This window comes from Pristiophorus japonicus, chromosome 16 (genome assembly GCF_044704955.1).
Source record: "Pristiophorus japonicus isolate sPriJap1 chromosome 16, sPriJap1.hap1, whole genome shotgun sequence".
Lineage (NCBI taxonomy): Eukaryota > Metazoa > Chordata > Chondrichthyes > Pristiophoridae > Pristiophorus > Pristiophorus japonicus.
Genome location: NC_091992.1, coordinates 76,537,554 through 76,552,076, shown reverse-complemented (window position 1 = coordinate 76,552,076; position 14,523 = coordinate 76,537,554). Strand labels below are relative to the sequence as shown.

At 44.0% G+C, this 14,523-nt stretch overlaps 1 protein-coding gene across 1 annotated transcript in view; it reads right to left on the bottom strand.

The window, feature by feature from the left end:
- pkd1b (polycystic kidney disease 1b) overlaps positions 1–14,523 on the bottom strand; it is a 370,954-nt gene that overhangs the window by 270,554 nt on the left and 85,877 nt on the right. Inside the window, exon 10 of the mRNA XM_070856829.1 lies at positions 13,909–14,045. Coding sequence (XP_070712930.1) covers positions 13,909–14,045 — 137 coding nt within the window. The remainder of the gene's footprint in view (positions 1–13,908; positions 14,046–14,523) is intronic.

Here is a 14,523-nt window from a genome sequence, read left to right as displayed (position 1 = left end):
TACATAATCACTGTTTATTCAGGGTAAGGGTCACTCACTGTAACTGTACAGATTCACTATTTATTCAGGGTAAGGGTCACTCACTGTGTAACTGTACAGATTCACTGTTTATATAGGGTAAGGGTTACTCACTGTAACTGTACAGATTCACTGTTTATTCAGGGTAAGGGTCACTCACTGTAACTGTGCAGAGTCACTGTCTATTCAGGGTAAGGATCACTCACTGTGTAACTGTACAGAGTCACTGTTTATTCAGGATAAGGGTCACTCATTATGTAACTGTATAGAGTCTCTGTTTATTCAGGGTAAGGGTCACTTACTGTGTAACTGTATACAGTCACTGTTTATTCAGGGTAAGGGTCACTCACTGCAACTGTACAGAGTCACTGTTTATTCAGGGTAAGGGACACTCACCGTGTAACTGTATCGAGTCACTGTTTATTCAGGGTAAGGATCACTCATTGTGTAACTGTATAGAGTCCCTGTTTATTCAGGGTAAGGGTCACTCACTGTGTAACTGTACAGAGTCACTGTTTATTCAGGGTAAGGATCACTCATTGTGTAACTGTATAGAGTCCCTGTTTATTCAGGGTAAGGGTCACTCACTGTGTAACTGTGCAGAGTCACTGTTTATTCAGGGTAAGGGTCACTCACTGTGTAACTGTATAGAGTCACTGTTTATTCAGGGTAAGGGCACTCACTGTAACTGTACAGAGTCACTGTTTATTCAGGGTAAGGGTCACTCACTGTGTAACTGTACAGAGTCACTGTTTATTCAGGGTAAGGGTCACTCGCTGTGTTACTGATTAGATTCACTATTTATTCAGGATGAGAGTCACTCATTGTGTAACTGTGCAGAGTCACTGTTTATTCAGGGTAAGGGTCACTGACTGTAACTCTACAGAGTCACTGTTTATTCAGGGTAAGGGACACTCACTTTGTTACTGTACAGAGTCACTGTTTATTCAGGGTAAGGGTCACTCATTATGTAACTGTATAGAGTCACGGTTTATTCAGGGTAAGGGACACTCACTGTGTAACTGTACAGAGTCACTGTCTATTCAGGGTAATGGTCACTTACTGTAACTGTACAGTCACTGTTTATTCAGGGTAAGGGTCACTCGCTGTGTAACTGTACAGAGTCACTGTTTATTCTGGGTAAAGGTCACTTGCTGTGTAACTGATTAGAGACGCTGTTTATTCAGGGTAAGGGTCACTCATTGTGTCACTGTACAGAGTCACTGTTTATTCAGGGTTAGGGTCACTCACTGTGTAACTGTACAGAGTCACTATTTATTCAGGGTAAGGGTCACTCACTGTGTAACTGTACAGATTCACTGTTTATATAGGGTAAGGGTTATTCACTGTAACTGTACAGAGCCACTGTTTATTCAGGGTAAGGGTCACTCACTGTAACTGTGCAGAGTCACTGTCTATTCAGGGTAAGGATCACTCACTGTGTAATTGTACAGAGTCACTGTTTATTCAGGATAAGGGTCACTCATTATGTAACTGTATAGAGTCTCTGTTTATTCAGGGTAAGGGTCACTCATTATGTAACTGTATAGAGTCACTGTTTATTCAGGGTAAGGGCCACTCACTGTGTAACTGTACAGAGTCACTGTTTATTCAGGGTAAGGGTCACGCAGTGTGTAATTGTACAGAGTCACTGTTTATTCAGGGTAAGGGTTACTCTCTGTAACTGTACAGAGTCACTGTTTATTCAGGGTAAGGGTCACTCACTGTGTAACTGTATAGAGTCACTGTTTATTCAGGGTAAGGATCACTCACTGTAACTGTACATAGTCACTGTTTATTCAGGGTAAGGGTCACTCACTGTGTAACTGTATAGAATCACTGTTTATTACATAGAAACATAGAAACTAGGTGCAGGAGCAGGCCATTCAGCCCTTCTAGCCTGCACCGCCATTCAATGAGTTCATGGCTGAACATGAAACTTCAGTACCCACTTCCTGCTTTCTCGCCATAACCCTTGATCCCCCGAGTAGTAAGGACTTCATCTAACTCCCTTTTGAATATATTTAGTGAACTGGCCTCAACTACTTTCTGTGGTAGAGAATTTCACAGGTTCACCACTCTCTGGGTGAAGAAGTTTCTCCTCTCTCGGTCCGAAATAGCTTACCCCTTATCCTTAGACTGTGACCCCTGGTTCTGGACTTCCCCAACATTGGGAACATTCTTCCTGCATCTAACCTGTCTAAACCCGTCAGAATTTTAAACGTTTCTATGAGGTCCCCTCTCATTCTTCTGAACTCCAGTGAATACAAGCCCAGTTGATCCAGTCTTTCCTGATAGGTCAGTCCCACCATCCCGGGAATCAGTCTGGTGAATCTTCGCTGCACTCCCTCAATAGCAAGAATGTCCTTCCTCAAGTTAGGAGACCAAAACTGTACTTCAGGTGTGGCCTCACCAAGGCCCTGTACAACTGTAGCAACACCTCCCTGCCCCTGTACTCAAATCCCCTCGCTATGAAGGCCAACATGCCATTTGCTTTCTTAACCGCCTGCTGTACCTGCATGCCAACCTTCAATGACTGATGTACCATGACACCCAGGTCTCGTTGCACCTTCCCTTTTCCTAATCTGTCACCATTCAGATAATAGTCTGCCTCTCTGTTTTTACCACCAAAGTGGATAACCTCACATTTATCCACATTATACTTCATCTGCCATGCATTTGCCCACTCACCTAACCTATCCAAGTCACTCTGCAGCCTCATAGCATCCTCCTCGCAGCTCACACTGCCACCCAACTTAGTGTCATCTGCAAATTTGGAGATACTACATTTAATCCCCTCGTCTAAATCATTAATGTACAATGTAAACAGCTGGGGCCCCAGCACAGAACCTTGCGGTACTCCACTGGTCACTGCCTGCCATTCTGAAAAGTACCCATTTACTCCTACTCTTTGCTTCCTGTCTGACAACCAGTTCTCAATTCACGTCAGCAAACTGCCCCCAATCCCATGTGCTTTAACTTTGCACATTAATCTCTTGTGTGGGACCTTGTCGAAAGCCTTCTGAAAGTCCAAATACACCACATCAACTGGTTCTCCTTTGTCCACTTTACTGGAAACATCCTCAAAATATTCCAGAAGATTTGTCAAGCATGATTTCCCTTTCACAAATCCATGCTGACTTCGACCTATCATGTCACCATTTTCCAAATGCGCTGCTATGACATCCTTAATAATTGATTCCATCATTTTACCCACTACTGAGGTCAGGCTGACCGGTCTATAATTCCCTGTTTTCTCTCTCCCTCCTTTTTTAAAAAGTGGGGTTACATTGGCTACCCTCCACTCGATAGGAACTGATCCAGAGTCAATGGAATGTTGGAAAATGACTGTCAATGCATCCGCTATTTCCAAGGCCACCTCCTTAAGTACTCTGGGATGCAGTCCATCAGGCCCTGGGGATTTATCGGCCTTCAATCCCATCAATTTCCCCATCACAATTTCCCGACTAATAAAGATTTCCCTCAGTTCCTCCTCCTTACTAGACCCTCTGACCCCTTTTATATCCGGAAGGTTGTTTGTGTCCTCCTTAGTGAATACCGAACCAAAGTACTTGTTCAATTGGTCTGCCATTTCTTTGTTCCCCGTTATGACTTCCCCTGATTCTGACTGCAGGGGATCTACGTTTGTCTTTACTAACCTTTTTCTCTTTACATACCTATAGAAACTTTTGCAATCCGCCTTAATGTTCCCTGCAAGCTTCTTCTCGTACTCCATTTTCCCTGCCCTAATCAAACCCTTTGTCCTCCTCTGCTGAGTTCTAAATTTCTCCCAGTCCCCGGGTTCGCTGCTATTTCTGGCCAATTTGTATGCCACTTCCTTGGCTTTAATACTATCCCTGATTTCCCTAAACAGCCACGGTTGAGCCACCTTCCCTTTTTTATTTTTACGCCAGACAGGAATGTACAATTGTTGTAATTCATCCATGCGGTCTCTAAATGTCTGCCATTGCCCATCCACAGTCAACCCCTTAAGTATCATTCACCAATCTATCCTAGCCAATTCACGCCTCATACCTTCAAAGTTACCCTTCTTTAAGTTCTGGACCATGGTCTCTGAATTAACTGTTTCATTCTCCATCCTAATGCAGAATTCCACCATATTATGGTCACTCTTCCCCAAGGGGCCTCGCACAATGAGATTGCTAATTAATCCTCTCTCATTACACAACACCCAGTCTAAGATGGCCTCCCCCCTAGTTGGTTCCTCGACATATTGGTCGAGAAAACCATCCCTTATGCACTCCAGGAAATCCTCCTCCACCGTATTGCTTCCAGTTTGGCTAGCCCAATCTATGTGCATATTAAAGTCACCCATTATAACTGCTGCACCTTTATTGCATGCACCCCTAATTTCCTGTTTGATGCCCTCCCCAACATCACTACTACTGTTTGGAGGTCTGTACACAACTCCCACTAACGTTTTTTGCCCTTTGGTGTTCTGCAGCTCTACCCATATAGATTCCACATCATCCAAGCTAATGTCTTTCCTAACTATTGCATTAATCTCCTCTTTAACCAGCAATGCTACCCCACCTCCTTTTCCTTTTATTCTATCCTTCCTGAATGTTGAACACCCCTGGATGTTGAGTTCCCAGCCCTGATCATCCTGGAGCCACGTCTCCGTAATCCCAATCACATCATATTTGTTAACATCTATTTGCACAGTTAATTCATCCACCTTATTGCGGATACTCCTTGCATTAAGACACAAAGCCTTCAGGCTTGTTTTTTTAACACCCTTTGTCCTTTTAGAATTTTGCTGTACAGTGGCCCTTTTTGTTCTTTGCCTTGGGTTTCTCTGCCCTCCACTTTTCCTCATCTCCTTTCGGTCTTTTGCTTTTGCCTCCTTTTTGTCTCCCTCTGTCTCCCTGCATTGGTTCCCATCCCCCTGCCATATTAGTTTAACTCCTCCCCAACAGCACTAGCAAACACTCCCCCTAGGACATTGGTTCCGGTCCTGCCCAGGTGCAGACCGTCCGGTTTGTACTGGTCCCACCTCCCCCAGAACCGGTTCCAATGCCCCAGGAATTTGAATCCCTCCCTGCTGCAACACTGCTCAAGCCACGTATTCATCTGCGCTATCCTGCGAATCCTACTTTGACTAGCACGTGGCCCTGGTAGCAATCCCGAGATTACTACTTTTGAGGTCCTACTTTTTAATTTAGCTCCTAGCTCCTTAAATTCGTTTCGTAGGACCTCATCCCTTTTTTTTACCTATGTCGTTGGTACCAATGTGCACCACGACTGTATAGAGTCACTGTTTATTCAGGGTAAGGATCACTCACTGTAACTGTACAGAGTCACTGTTTATTCAGCATAAGGGTCACTCATTCTGTAACTGTATAGATTCACTGTTTATTCAGGGTAAGGGCCACTCACTGTAACTGTACAGATTCACTATTTATTCAGGGTAAGGGTCACTCACTGTGTAACTGTACAGATTCACTGTTTATATAGGGTAAGGGTTACTCACTGTAACTGTACAGATTCACTGTTTATTCAGGGTAAGGGTCACTCACTGTAACTGTGCAGAGTCACTGTCTATTCAGGGTAAGGATCACTCACTGTGTAACTGTACAGAGTCACTGTTTATTCAGGATAAGGGTCACTCATTATGTAACTGTATAGAGTCTCTGTTTATTCAGGGTAAGGGTCACTTACTGTGTAACTGTATAGAGTCACTGTTTATTCAAGGTAAGGGTCACTCACTGCAACTGTACAGAGTCACTGTTTATTCAGGGTAAGGGACACTCACCGTGTAACTGTATCGAGTCACTGTTTATTCAGGGTAAGGATCACTCATTGTGTAACTGTATAGAGTCCCTGTTTATTCAGGGTAAGGGTCACTCACTGTGTAACTGTACAGAGTCACTGTTTATTCAGGGTAAGGATCACTCATTGTGTAACTGTATAGAGTCCCTGTTTATTCAGGGTAAGGGTCACTCACTGTGTAACTGTGCAGAGTCACTGTTTATTCAGGGTAAGGGTCACTCACTGTGTAACTGTATAGAGTCACTGTTTATTCAGGGTAAGGGCACTCACTGTAACTGTACAGAGTCACTGTTTATTCAGGGTAAGGGTCACTCACTGTGTAACTGTACAGAGTCACTGTTTATTCAGGGTAAGGGTCACTCGCTGTGTTACTGATTAGATTCACTATTTATTCAGGATGAGAGTCACTCATTGTGTAACTGTGCAGAGTCACTGTTTATTCAGGGTAAGGGTCACTGACTGTAACTCTACAGAGTCACTGTTTATTCAGGGTAAGGGACACTCACTTTGTTACTGTACAGAGTCACTGTTTATTCAGGGTAAGGGTCACTCATTATGTAACTGTATAGAGTCACGGTTTATTCAGGGTAAGGGTCACTCGCTGTGTAACTGTACAGAGTCACTGTTTATTCTGGGTAAAGGTCACTTGCTGTGTAACTGATTAGAGACGCTGTTTATTCAGGGTAAGGGTCACTCATTGTGTCACTGTACAGAGTCACTGTTTATTCAGGGTTAGGGTCACTCACTGTGTAACTGTACAGAGTCACTATTTATTCAGGGTAAGGGTCACTCACTGAGTAACTGTACAGATTCACTGTTTATATAGGGTAAGGGTTATTCACTGTAACTGTACAGAGCCACTGTTTATTCAGGGTAAGGGTCACTCACTGTAACTGTGCAGAGTCACTGTCTATTCAGGGTAAGGATCACTCACTGTGTAATTGTACAGAGTCACTGTTTATTCAGGATAAGGGTCACTCATTATGTAACTGTATAGAGTCTCTGTTTATTCAGGGTAAGGGTCACTCATTATGTAACTGTATAGAGTCACTGTTTATTCAGGGTAAGGGCCACTCACTGTGTAACTGTACAGAGTCACTGTTTATTCAGGGTAAGGGTCACGCAGTGTGTAATTGTACAGAGTCACTGTTTATTCAGGGTAAGGGTTACTCTCTGTAACTGTACAGAGTCACTGTTTATTCAGGGTAAGGGTCACTCACTGTGTAACTGTATAGAGTCACTGTTTATTCAGGGTAAGGATCACTCACTGTAACTGTACATAGTCACTGTTTATTCAGGGTAAGGGTCACTCACTGTGTAACTGTATAGAATCACTGTTTATTACATAGAAACATAGAAACTAGGTGCAGGAGCAGGCCATTCAGCCCTTCTAGCCTGCACCGCCATTCAATGAGTTCATGGCTGAACATGAAACTTCAGTACCCACTTCCTGCTTTCTCGCCATAACCCTTGATCCCCCGAGTAGTAAGGACTTCATCTAACTCCCTTTTGAATATATTTAGTGAACTGGCCTCAACTACTTTCTGTGGTAGAGAATTTCACAGGTGCACCACTCTCTGGGTGAAGAAGTTTCTCCTCATCTCGGTCCGAAATAGCTTACCCCTTATCCTTAGACTGTGACCCCTGGTTCTTGACTTCCCCAACATTGGGAACATTCTTCCTGCATCTAACCTGTCTAAACCCGTCAGAATTTTAAACGTTTCTATGAGGTCCCCTCTCATTCTTCTGAACTCCAGTGAATACAAGCCCAGTTGATCCAGTCTTTCTTGATAGGTCAGTCCCACCATCCCGGGAATCAGTCTGGTGAATCTTCGTTGCACTCCCTCAATAGCAAGAATGTCCTTCCTCAAGTTAGGAGACCAAAACTGTACTCCAGGTGTGGCCTCACCAAGGCCCTGTACAACTGTAGCAACACCTCCCTGCCCCTGTACTCAAATCCCCTCGCTATGAAGGCCAACATGCCATTTGCTTTCTTAACCGCCTGCTGTACCTGCATGCCAACCTTCAATGACTGATGTACCATGACACCCAGGTCTCGTTGCACCTTCCCTTTTCCTAATCTGTCACCATTCAGATAATAGTCTGCCTCTCTGTTTTTACCACCAAAGTGGATAACCTCACATTTATCCACATTATACTTCATCTGCCATGCATTTGCCCACTCACCTAACCTATCCAAGTCACTCTGCAGCCTCATAGCATCCTCCTCGTAGCTCACACTGCCACCCAACTTAGTGTCATCTGCAAATTTGGAGATACTACATTTAATCCCCTCGTCTAAATCATTAATGTACAATGTAAACAGCTGGGGCCCCAGCACAGAACCTTGCGGTACTCCACTGGTCACTGCCTGCCATTCTGAAAAGTACCCATTTACTCCTACTCTTTGCTTCCTGTCTGACAACCAGTTCTCAATCCACGTCAGCACACTACCCCCAATCCCATGTGCTTTAACTTTGCACATTAATCTCTTGTGTGGGACCTTGTCGAAAGCCTTCTGAAAGTCCAAATACACCACATCAACTGGTTCTCCTTTGTCCACTTTACTGGAAACATCCTCAAAAAATTCCAGAAGATTTGTCAAGCATGATTTCCCTTTCACAAATCCATGCTGACTTGGACCTATCATGTCACCATTTTCCAAATGCGCTGCTATGACATCCTTAATAATTGATTCCATCATTTTACCCACTACTGAGGTCAGGCTGACCGGTCTATAATTCCCTGTTTTCTCTCTCCCTCCTTTTTTAAAAAGTGGGGTTACATTGGCTACCCTCCACTCGATAGGAACTGATCCAGAGTCAATGGAATGTTGGAAAATGACTGTCAATGCATCCGCTATTTCCAAGGCCACCTCCTTAAGTACTCTGGGATGCAGTCCATCAGGCCCTGGGGATTTATCGGCCTTCAATCCCATCAATTTCCCCATCACAATTTCCCGACTAATAAAGATTTCCCTCAGTTCCTCCTCCTTACTAGACCCTCTGACCCCTTTTATATCCGGAAGGTTGTTTGTGTCCTCCTTAGTGAATACCGAACCAAAGTACTTGTTCAATTGGTCTGCCATTTCTTTGTTCCCCGTTATGACTTCCCCTGATTCTGACTGCAGGGGATCTACGTTTGTCTTTACTAACCTTTTTCTCTTTACATACCTATAGAAACTTTTGCAATCCGCCTTAATGTTCCCTGCAAGCTTCTTCTCGTACTCCATTTTCCCTGCCCTAATCAAACCCTTTGTCCTCCTCTGCTGAGTTCTAAATTTCTCCCAGTCCCCGGGTTCGCTGCTATTTCTGGCCAATTTGTATGCCACTTCCTTGGCTTTAATACTATCCCTGATTTCCCTAAACAGCCACGGTTGAGCCACCTTCCCTTTTTTATTTTTACGCCAGACAGGAATGTACAATTGTTGTAATTCATCCATGCGGTCTCTAAATGTCTGCCATTGCCCATCCACAGTCAACCCCTTAAGTATCATTCACCAATCTATCCTAGCCAATTCACGCCTCATACCTTCAAAGTTACCCTTCTTTAAGTTCTGGACCATGGTCTCTGAATTAACTGTTTCATTCTCCATCCTAATGCAGAATTCCACCATATTATGGTCACTCTTCCCCAAGGGGCCTCGCACAATGAGATTGCTAATTAATCCTCTCTCATTACACAACACCCAGTCTAAGATGGCCTCCTCCCTAGTTGGTTCCTCGACATATTGGTCGAGAAAACCATCCCTTATGCACTCCAGGAAATCCTCCTTCACCGTATTGCTTCCAGTTTGGCTAGCCCAATCTATGTGCATATTAAAGTCACCCATTATAACTGCTGCACCTTTATTGCATGCACCCCTAATTTCCTGTTTGATGCCCTCCCCAACATCACTACTACTGTTTGGAGGTCTGTACACAACTCCCACTAACGTTTTTTGCCCTTTGGTGTTCTGCAGCTCTACCCATATAGATTCCACATCATCCAAGCTAATGTCTTTCCTAACTATTGCATTAATCTCCTCTTTAACCAGCAATGCTACCCCACCTCCTTTTCCTTTTATTCTATCCTTCCTGAATGTTGAATACCCCTGGATGTTGAGTTCCCAGCCCTGATCATCCTGGAGTCACGTCTCCGTAATCCCAATCACATCATATTTGTTAACATCTATTTGCACAGTTAATTCATCCACCTTATTGCGGATACTCCTTGCATTAAGACACAAAGCCTTCAGGCTTGTTTTTTTAACACCCTTTGTCCTTTTAGAATTTTGCTGTACAGTGGCCCTTTTTGTTCTTTGCCTTGGGTTTCTCTGCCCTCCACTTTTCCTCATCTCCTTTCGGTCTTTTGCTTTTGCCTCCTTTTTGTCTCCCTCTGTCTCCCTGCATTGGTTCCCATCCCCCTGCCATATTAGTTTAACTCCTCCCCAACAGCACTAGCAAACACTCCCCCTAGGACATTGGTTCCGGTCCTGCCCAGGTGCAGACCATCCGGTTTGTACTGGTCCCACCTCCCCCAGAACCGGTTCCAATGCCCCAGGAATTTGAATCCCTCCCTGCTGCAACACTGCTCAAGCCACGTATTCATCTGCGCTATCCTGCGAATCCTACTTTGACTAGCACGTGGCACTGGTAGCAATCCCGAGATTACTACTTTTGAGGTCCTACTTTTTAATTTAGCTCCTAGCTCCTTAAATTCGTTTCGTAGGACCTCATCCCTTTTTTTTACCTGTGTCGTTGGTACCAATGTGCACCACGACTGTATAGAGTCACTGTTTATTCAGGGTAAGGATCACTCACTGTAACTGTACAGAGTCACTGTTTATTCAGCATAAGGGTCACTCATTCTGTAACTGTATAGAGTCACTGTTTATTCAGGGTAAGGGCCACTCACTGTGCAACTGTACATAATCACTGTTTATTCAGGGTAAGGGTCACTCACTGTAACTGTACAGATTCACTATTTATTCAGGGTAAGGGTCACTCACTGTGTAACTGTACAGATTCACTGTTTATATAGGGTAAGGGTTACTCACTGTAACTGTACAGATTCACTGTTTATTCAGGGTAAGGGTCACTCACTGTAACTGTGCAGAGTCACTGTCTATTCAGGGTAAGGATCACTCACTGTGTAACTGTACAGAGTCACTGTTTATTCAGGATAAGGGTCACTCATTATGTAACTGTATAGAGTCTCTGTTTATTCAGGGTAAGGGTCACTTACTGTGTAACTGTATACAGTCACTGTTTATTCAGGGTAAGGGTCACTCACTGTAACTGTACAGAGTCACTGTTTATTCAGGGTAAGGGACACTCACCGTGTAACTGTATCGAGTCACTGTTTATTCAGGGTAAGGATCACTCATTGGGTAACTGTATAGAGTCCCTGTTTATTCAGGGTAAGGGTCACTCACTGTGTAACTGTACAGAGTCACTGTTTATTCAGGGTAAGGGTCACTCACTGTGTAACTGTACAGAGTCACTGTTTATTCAGGGTAAGGGTCACTCACTGTGTAACTGTACAGAGTCACTGTTTATTCAGGGTAAGGGCACTCACTGTAACTGTACAGAGTCACTGTTTATTCAGGGTAAGGGTCACTCATTATGTAACTGTATAGAGTCACGGTTTATTCAGGGTAAGGGACACTCACTGTGTAACTGTACAGAGTCACTGTCTATTCAGGGTAATGGTCACTTACTGTAACTGAACAGAGTCACTGTTTATTCAGGGTAAGGGTCACTCGCTGTGTAACTGTACAGAGTCACTGTTTATTCGGGGTAAAGGTCACTTGCTGTGTAACTGATTAGAGACGCTGTTTATTCAGGGTAAGGGTCACTCATTGTGTCACTGTACAGAGTCACTGTTTATTCAGGGTTAGGGTCACTCACTGTGTAACTGTACAGAGTCACTATTTATTCAGGGTAAGGGTCACTCACTGTGTAACTGTACAGATTCACTGTTTATATAGGGTAAGGGTTACTCACTGTAACTGTACAGTGTCACTGTTTATTCAAGGTAAGGGTCACTCACTGTCACTGTGCAGAGTCACTGTCTATTCAGGGTAAGGATCACTCACTGTGTAATTGTACAGAGTCACTGTTTATTCAGGATAAGGGTCACTCATTATGTAACTGTATAGAGTCTCTGTTTATTCAGGGTAAGGGTCACTTACTGTGTAACTGTATAGAGTCACTGTTTATTCAGGGTAAGGGTCACTCACCGTGTAACTGTATAGAGTCACTGTTTATTCAGGGGAAGGGTCACTCACTGTAACTGTACAGAGTCACTGTTTATTCAGGGTAAGGGACACTCACCGTGTAACTGTATAGATTCACTGTTTATTCAGGGTAAGGGTCACTCATTGTGTAACTGATTAGAGACGCTGTTTATTCAGGGTAAGGGTCACTCATTGTGTCACTGTACAGAGTCACTGTTTATTCAGGGTTAGGGTCACTCACTGTGTAACTGTACAGAGTCACTATTTATTCAGGGTAAGGGTCACTCACTGTGTAACTGTACAGATTCACTGTTTATATAGGGTAACGGTTACTCACTGTAACTGTACAGTGTCACTGTTTATTCAGGGTAAGGGTCACTCACTGTAACTGTGCAGAGTCACTGTCTATTCAGGGTAAGGATCACTCACTGTGTAATTGTACAGAGTCACTGTTTATTCAGGATAAGGGTCACTCATTATGTAACTGTATAGAGTCTCTGTTTATTCAGGGTAAGGGTCACTTACTGTGTAACTGTATAGAGTCACTGTTTATTCAGGGTAAGGGACACTCACCGTGTAACTGTACAGAGTCACTGTTTATTCAGGCTAAGGGTCACTCACTGTGTAACTGTGCAGAGTCACTGTTTATTCAGGGTAAGGGACAATCACTGTGTAACTGTACAGAGTCACTGTTTATTCAGGGTAAGGGTCACTCATTATGTAACTGTACAGAGTCACTGTCTATTCAGGGTAATGGTCACTTACTGTAACTGAACAGAGTCACTGTTTATTCAGGGTAAGGGTCACTCGCTGTGTAACTGTACAGAGTCACTGTTTATTCAGGGTAAGGGTCTCTCACTGTGTAACTGTACAGAGCCACTGTTTATTCAGGGTAAGGGTCACTCGCTGTGTAACTGTACAGAGTCACTGTTTATTCAGGGTAAGGGTCACTCACTGTGTAACTGTACAGAGTCACTGTTTATTCAGGGTAAGGGTCACTCACTGTGTAACTGTACAGAGTCACTGTTTATTCAGGGTAAGGGTCTCTCACTGTGTAACTGTACAGAGTCACTGTTTATTCAGGGTAAGGGTCTCTCACTGTGTAACTGTACAGAGTCACTGTTTATTCAGGGTAAGGGTCACTCGCTGTGTTACTGATTAGAGTCACTATTTATTCAGGATGAGAGTCAATCATTGTGTAACTGTGCAGAGTCACTGTTTATTCAGGATAAGAGTCACCTACTATGTAACTGTACAGAGTCACTGTTTATTCAGGGTAAGGGTCACTCACTGTAACTCTACAGAGTCACTGTTTATTCAGGGTAAGGGACACTCACTGTGTTACTGTACAGAGTCACTGTTTATTCAGGGTAAGGGTCACTCATTATGTAACTGTATAGAGTCACGGTTTATTCAGGGTAAGGGTCACTTACTGTGTAACTGTATAGAGTCACTGTCTATTCAGGGTAATGGTCACTTACTGTAACTGTACAGAGTCACTGTTTATTCAGGGTAAGGGTCACTCGCTGTGTAACTGTACAGAGTCACTGTTTATTTGGGGTAAAGGTCACTTGCTGTGTAACTGATTAGAGACGCTGTTTATTCAGGGTAAGAGTCACTCATTGTGTCACTGTACAGAGTTACTGTTTATTCAGGGTTAGGGTCACTCACTGTGTTACTGTACAGAGTCACTGTTTATTCAGGGTAAGGGTTACTCACTGTAACTGTACAGAGTCACTGTTTATTCAGGGTAAGGGTCACTCACTGTAACTGTACAGAGTCATTGTTTATTCAATTAGTACTCCTGTATCATCCTGAAGAACAATATTTAAAAATCAGGAATGTAAATAAGGAGAATGTTTGAGCCGTGTCATTACCAGGCTGAGTGTACGCCCAGGTCACCTGATCCTGCAGCCTCATGCTCACAGTCCCAGGGTCCTGCTCAGGCGTGTGTGAGGAGTGCGAAGGGTGTGTGGAATGGGTCACATGGGCACTGCCATCCCCAAAGTTCCATCTGAGTGAGAAAAATGCAAAGTAACTGAACAGAAATCACACAAACACAGCAAAGCCCAACCTCCTACACATACCAACCCACACACACACCCATACACACACACACACACCAACCCACACACACACACACCCCAACCCCCCTCCGCCCACCCCCCCACACATACACACACACACCCAAACCCACACACCCTTGCACCAACCCACACACCCACCCACACACACACATCCATCATCATCATCATCCCTCGGAATCAAGGAAGACTTGCTTCCACTCTTAAAATGGGTCCTTATGTGGCTGAACAGTACAATATGAGAACCAAAGTCCCTGTCACAGGTGGGACAGATAGTCGTTGAGGGAAAGGGAGGTGGGACTGGTTTGCCACACTCTCTTTCCGCTGCCTGCGCTTGATTTCTGCATGCTCTCGGCGATGAGACTCGAAGAGCTCAGTGCCCTCCCGGATGCACTTCCTTGAGCTGGT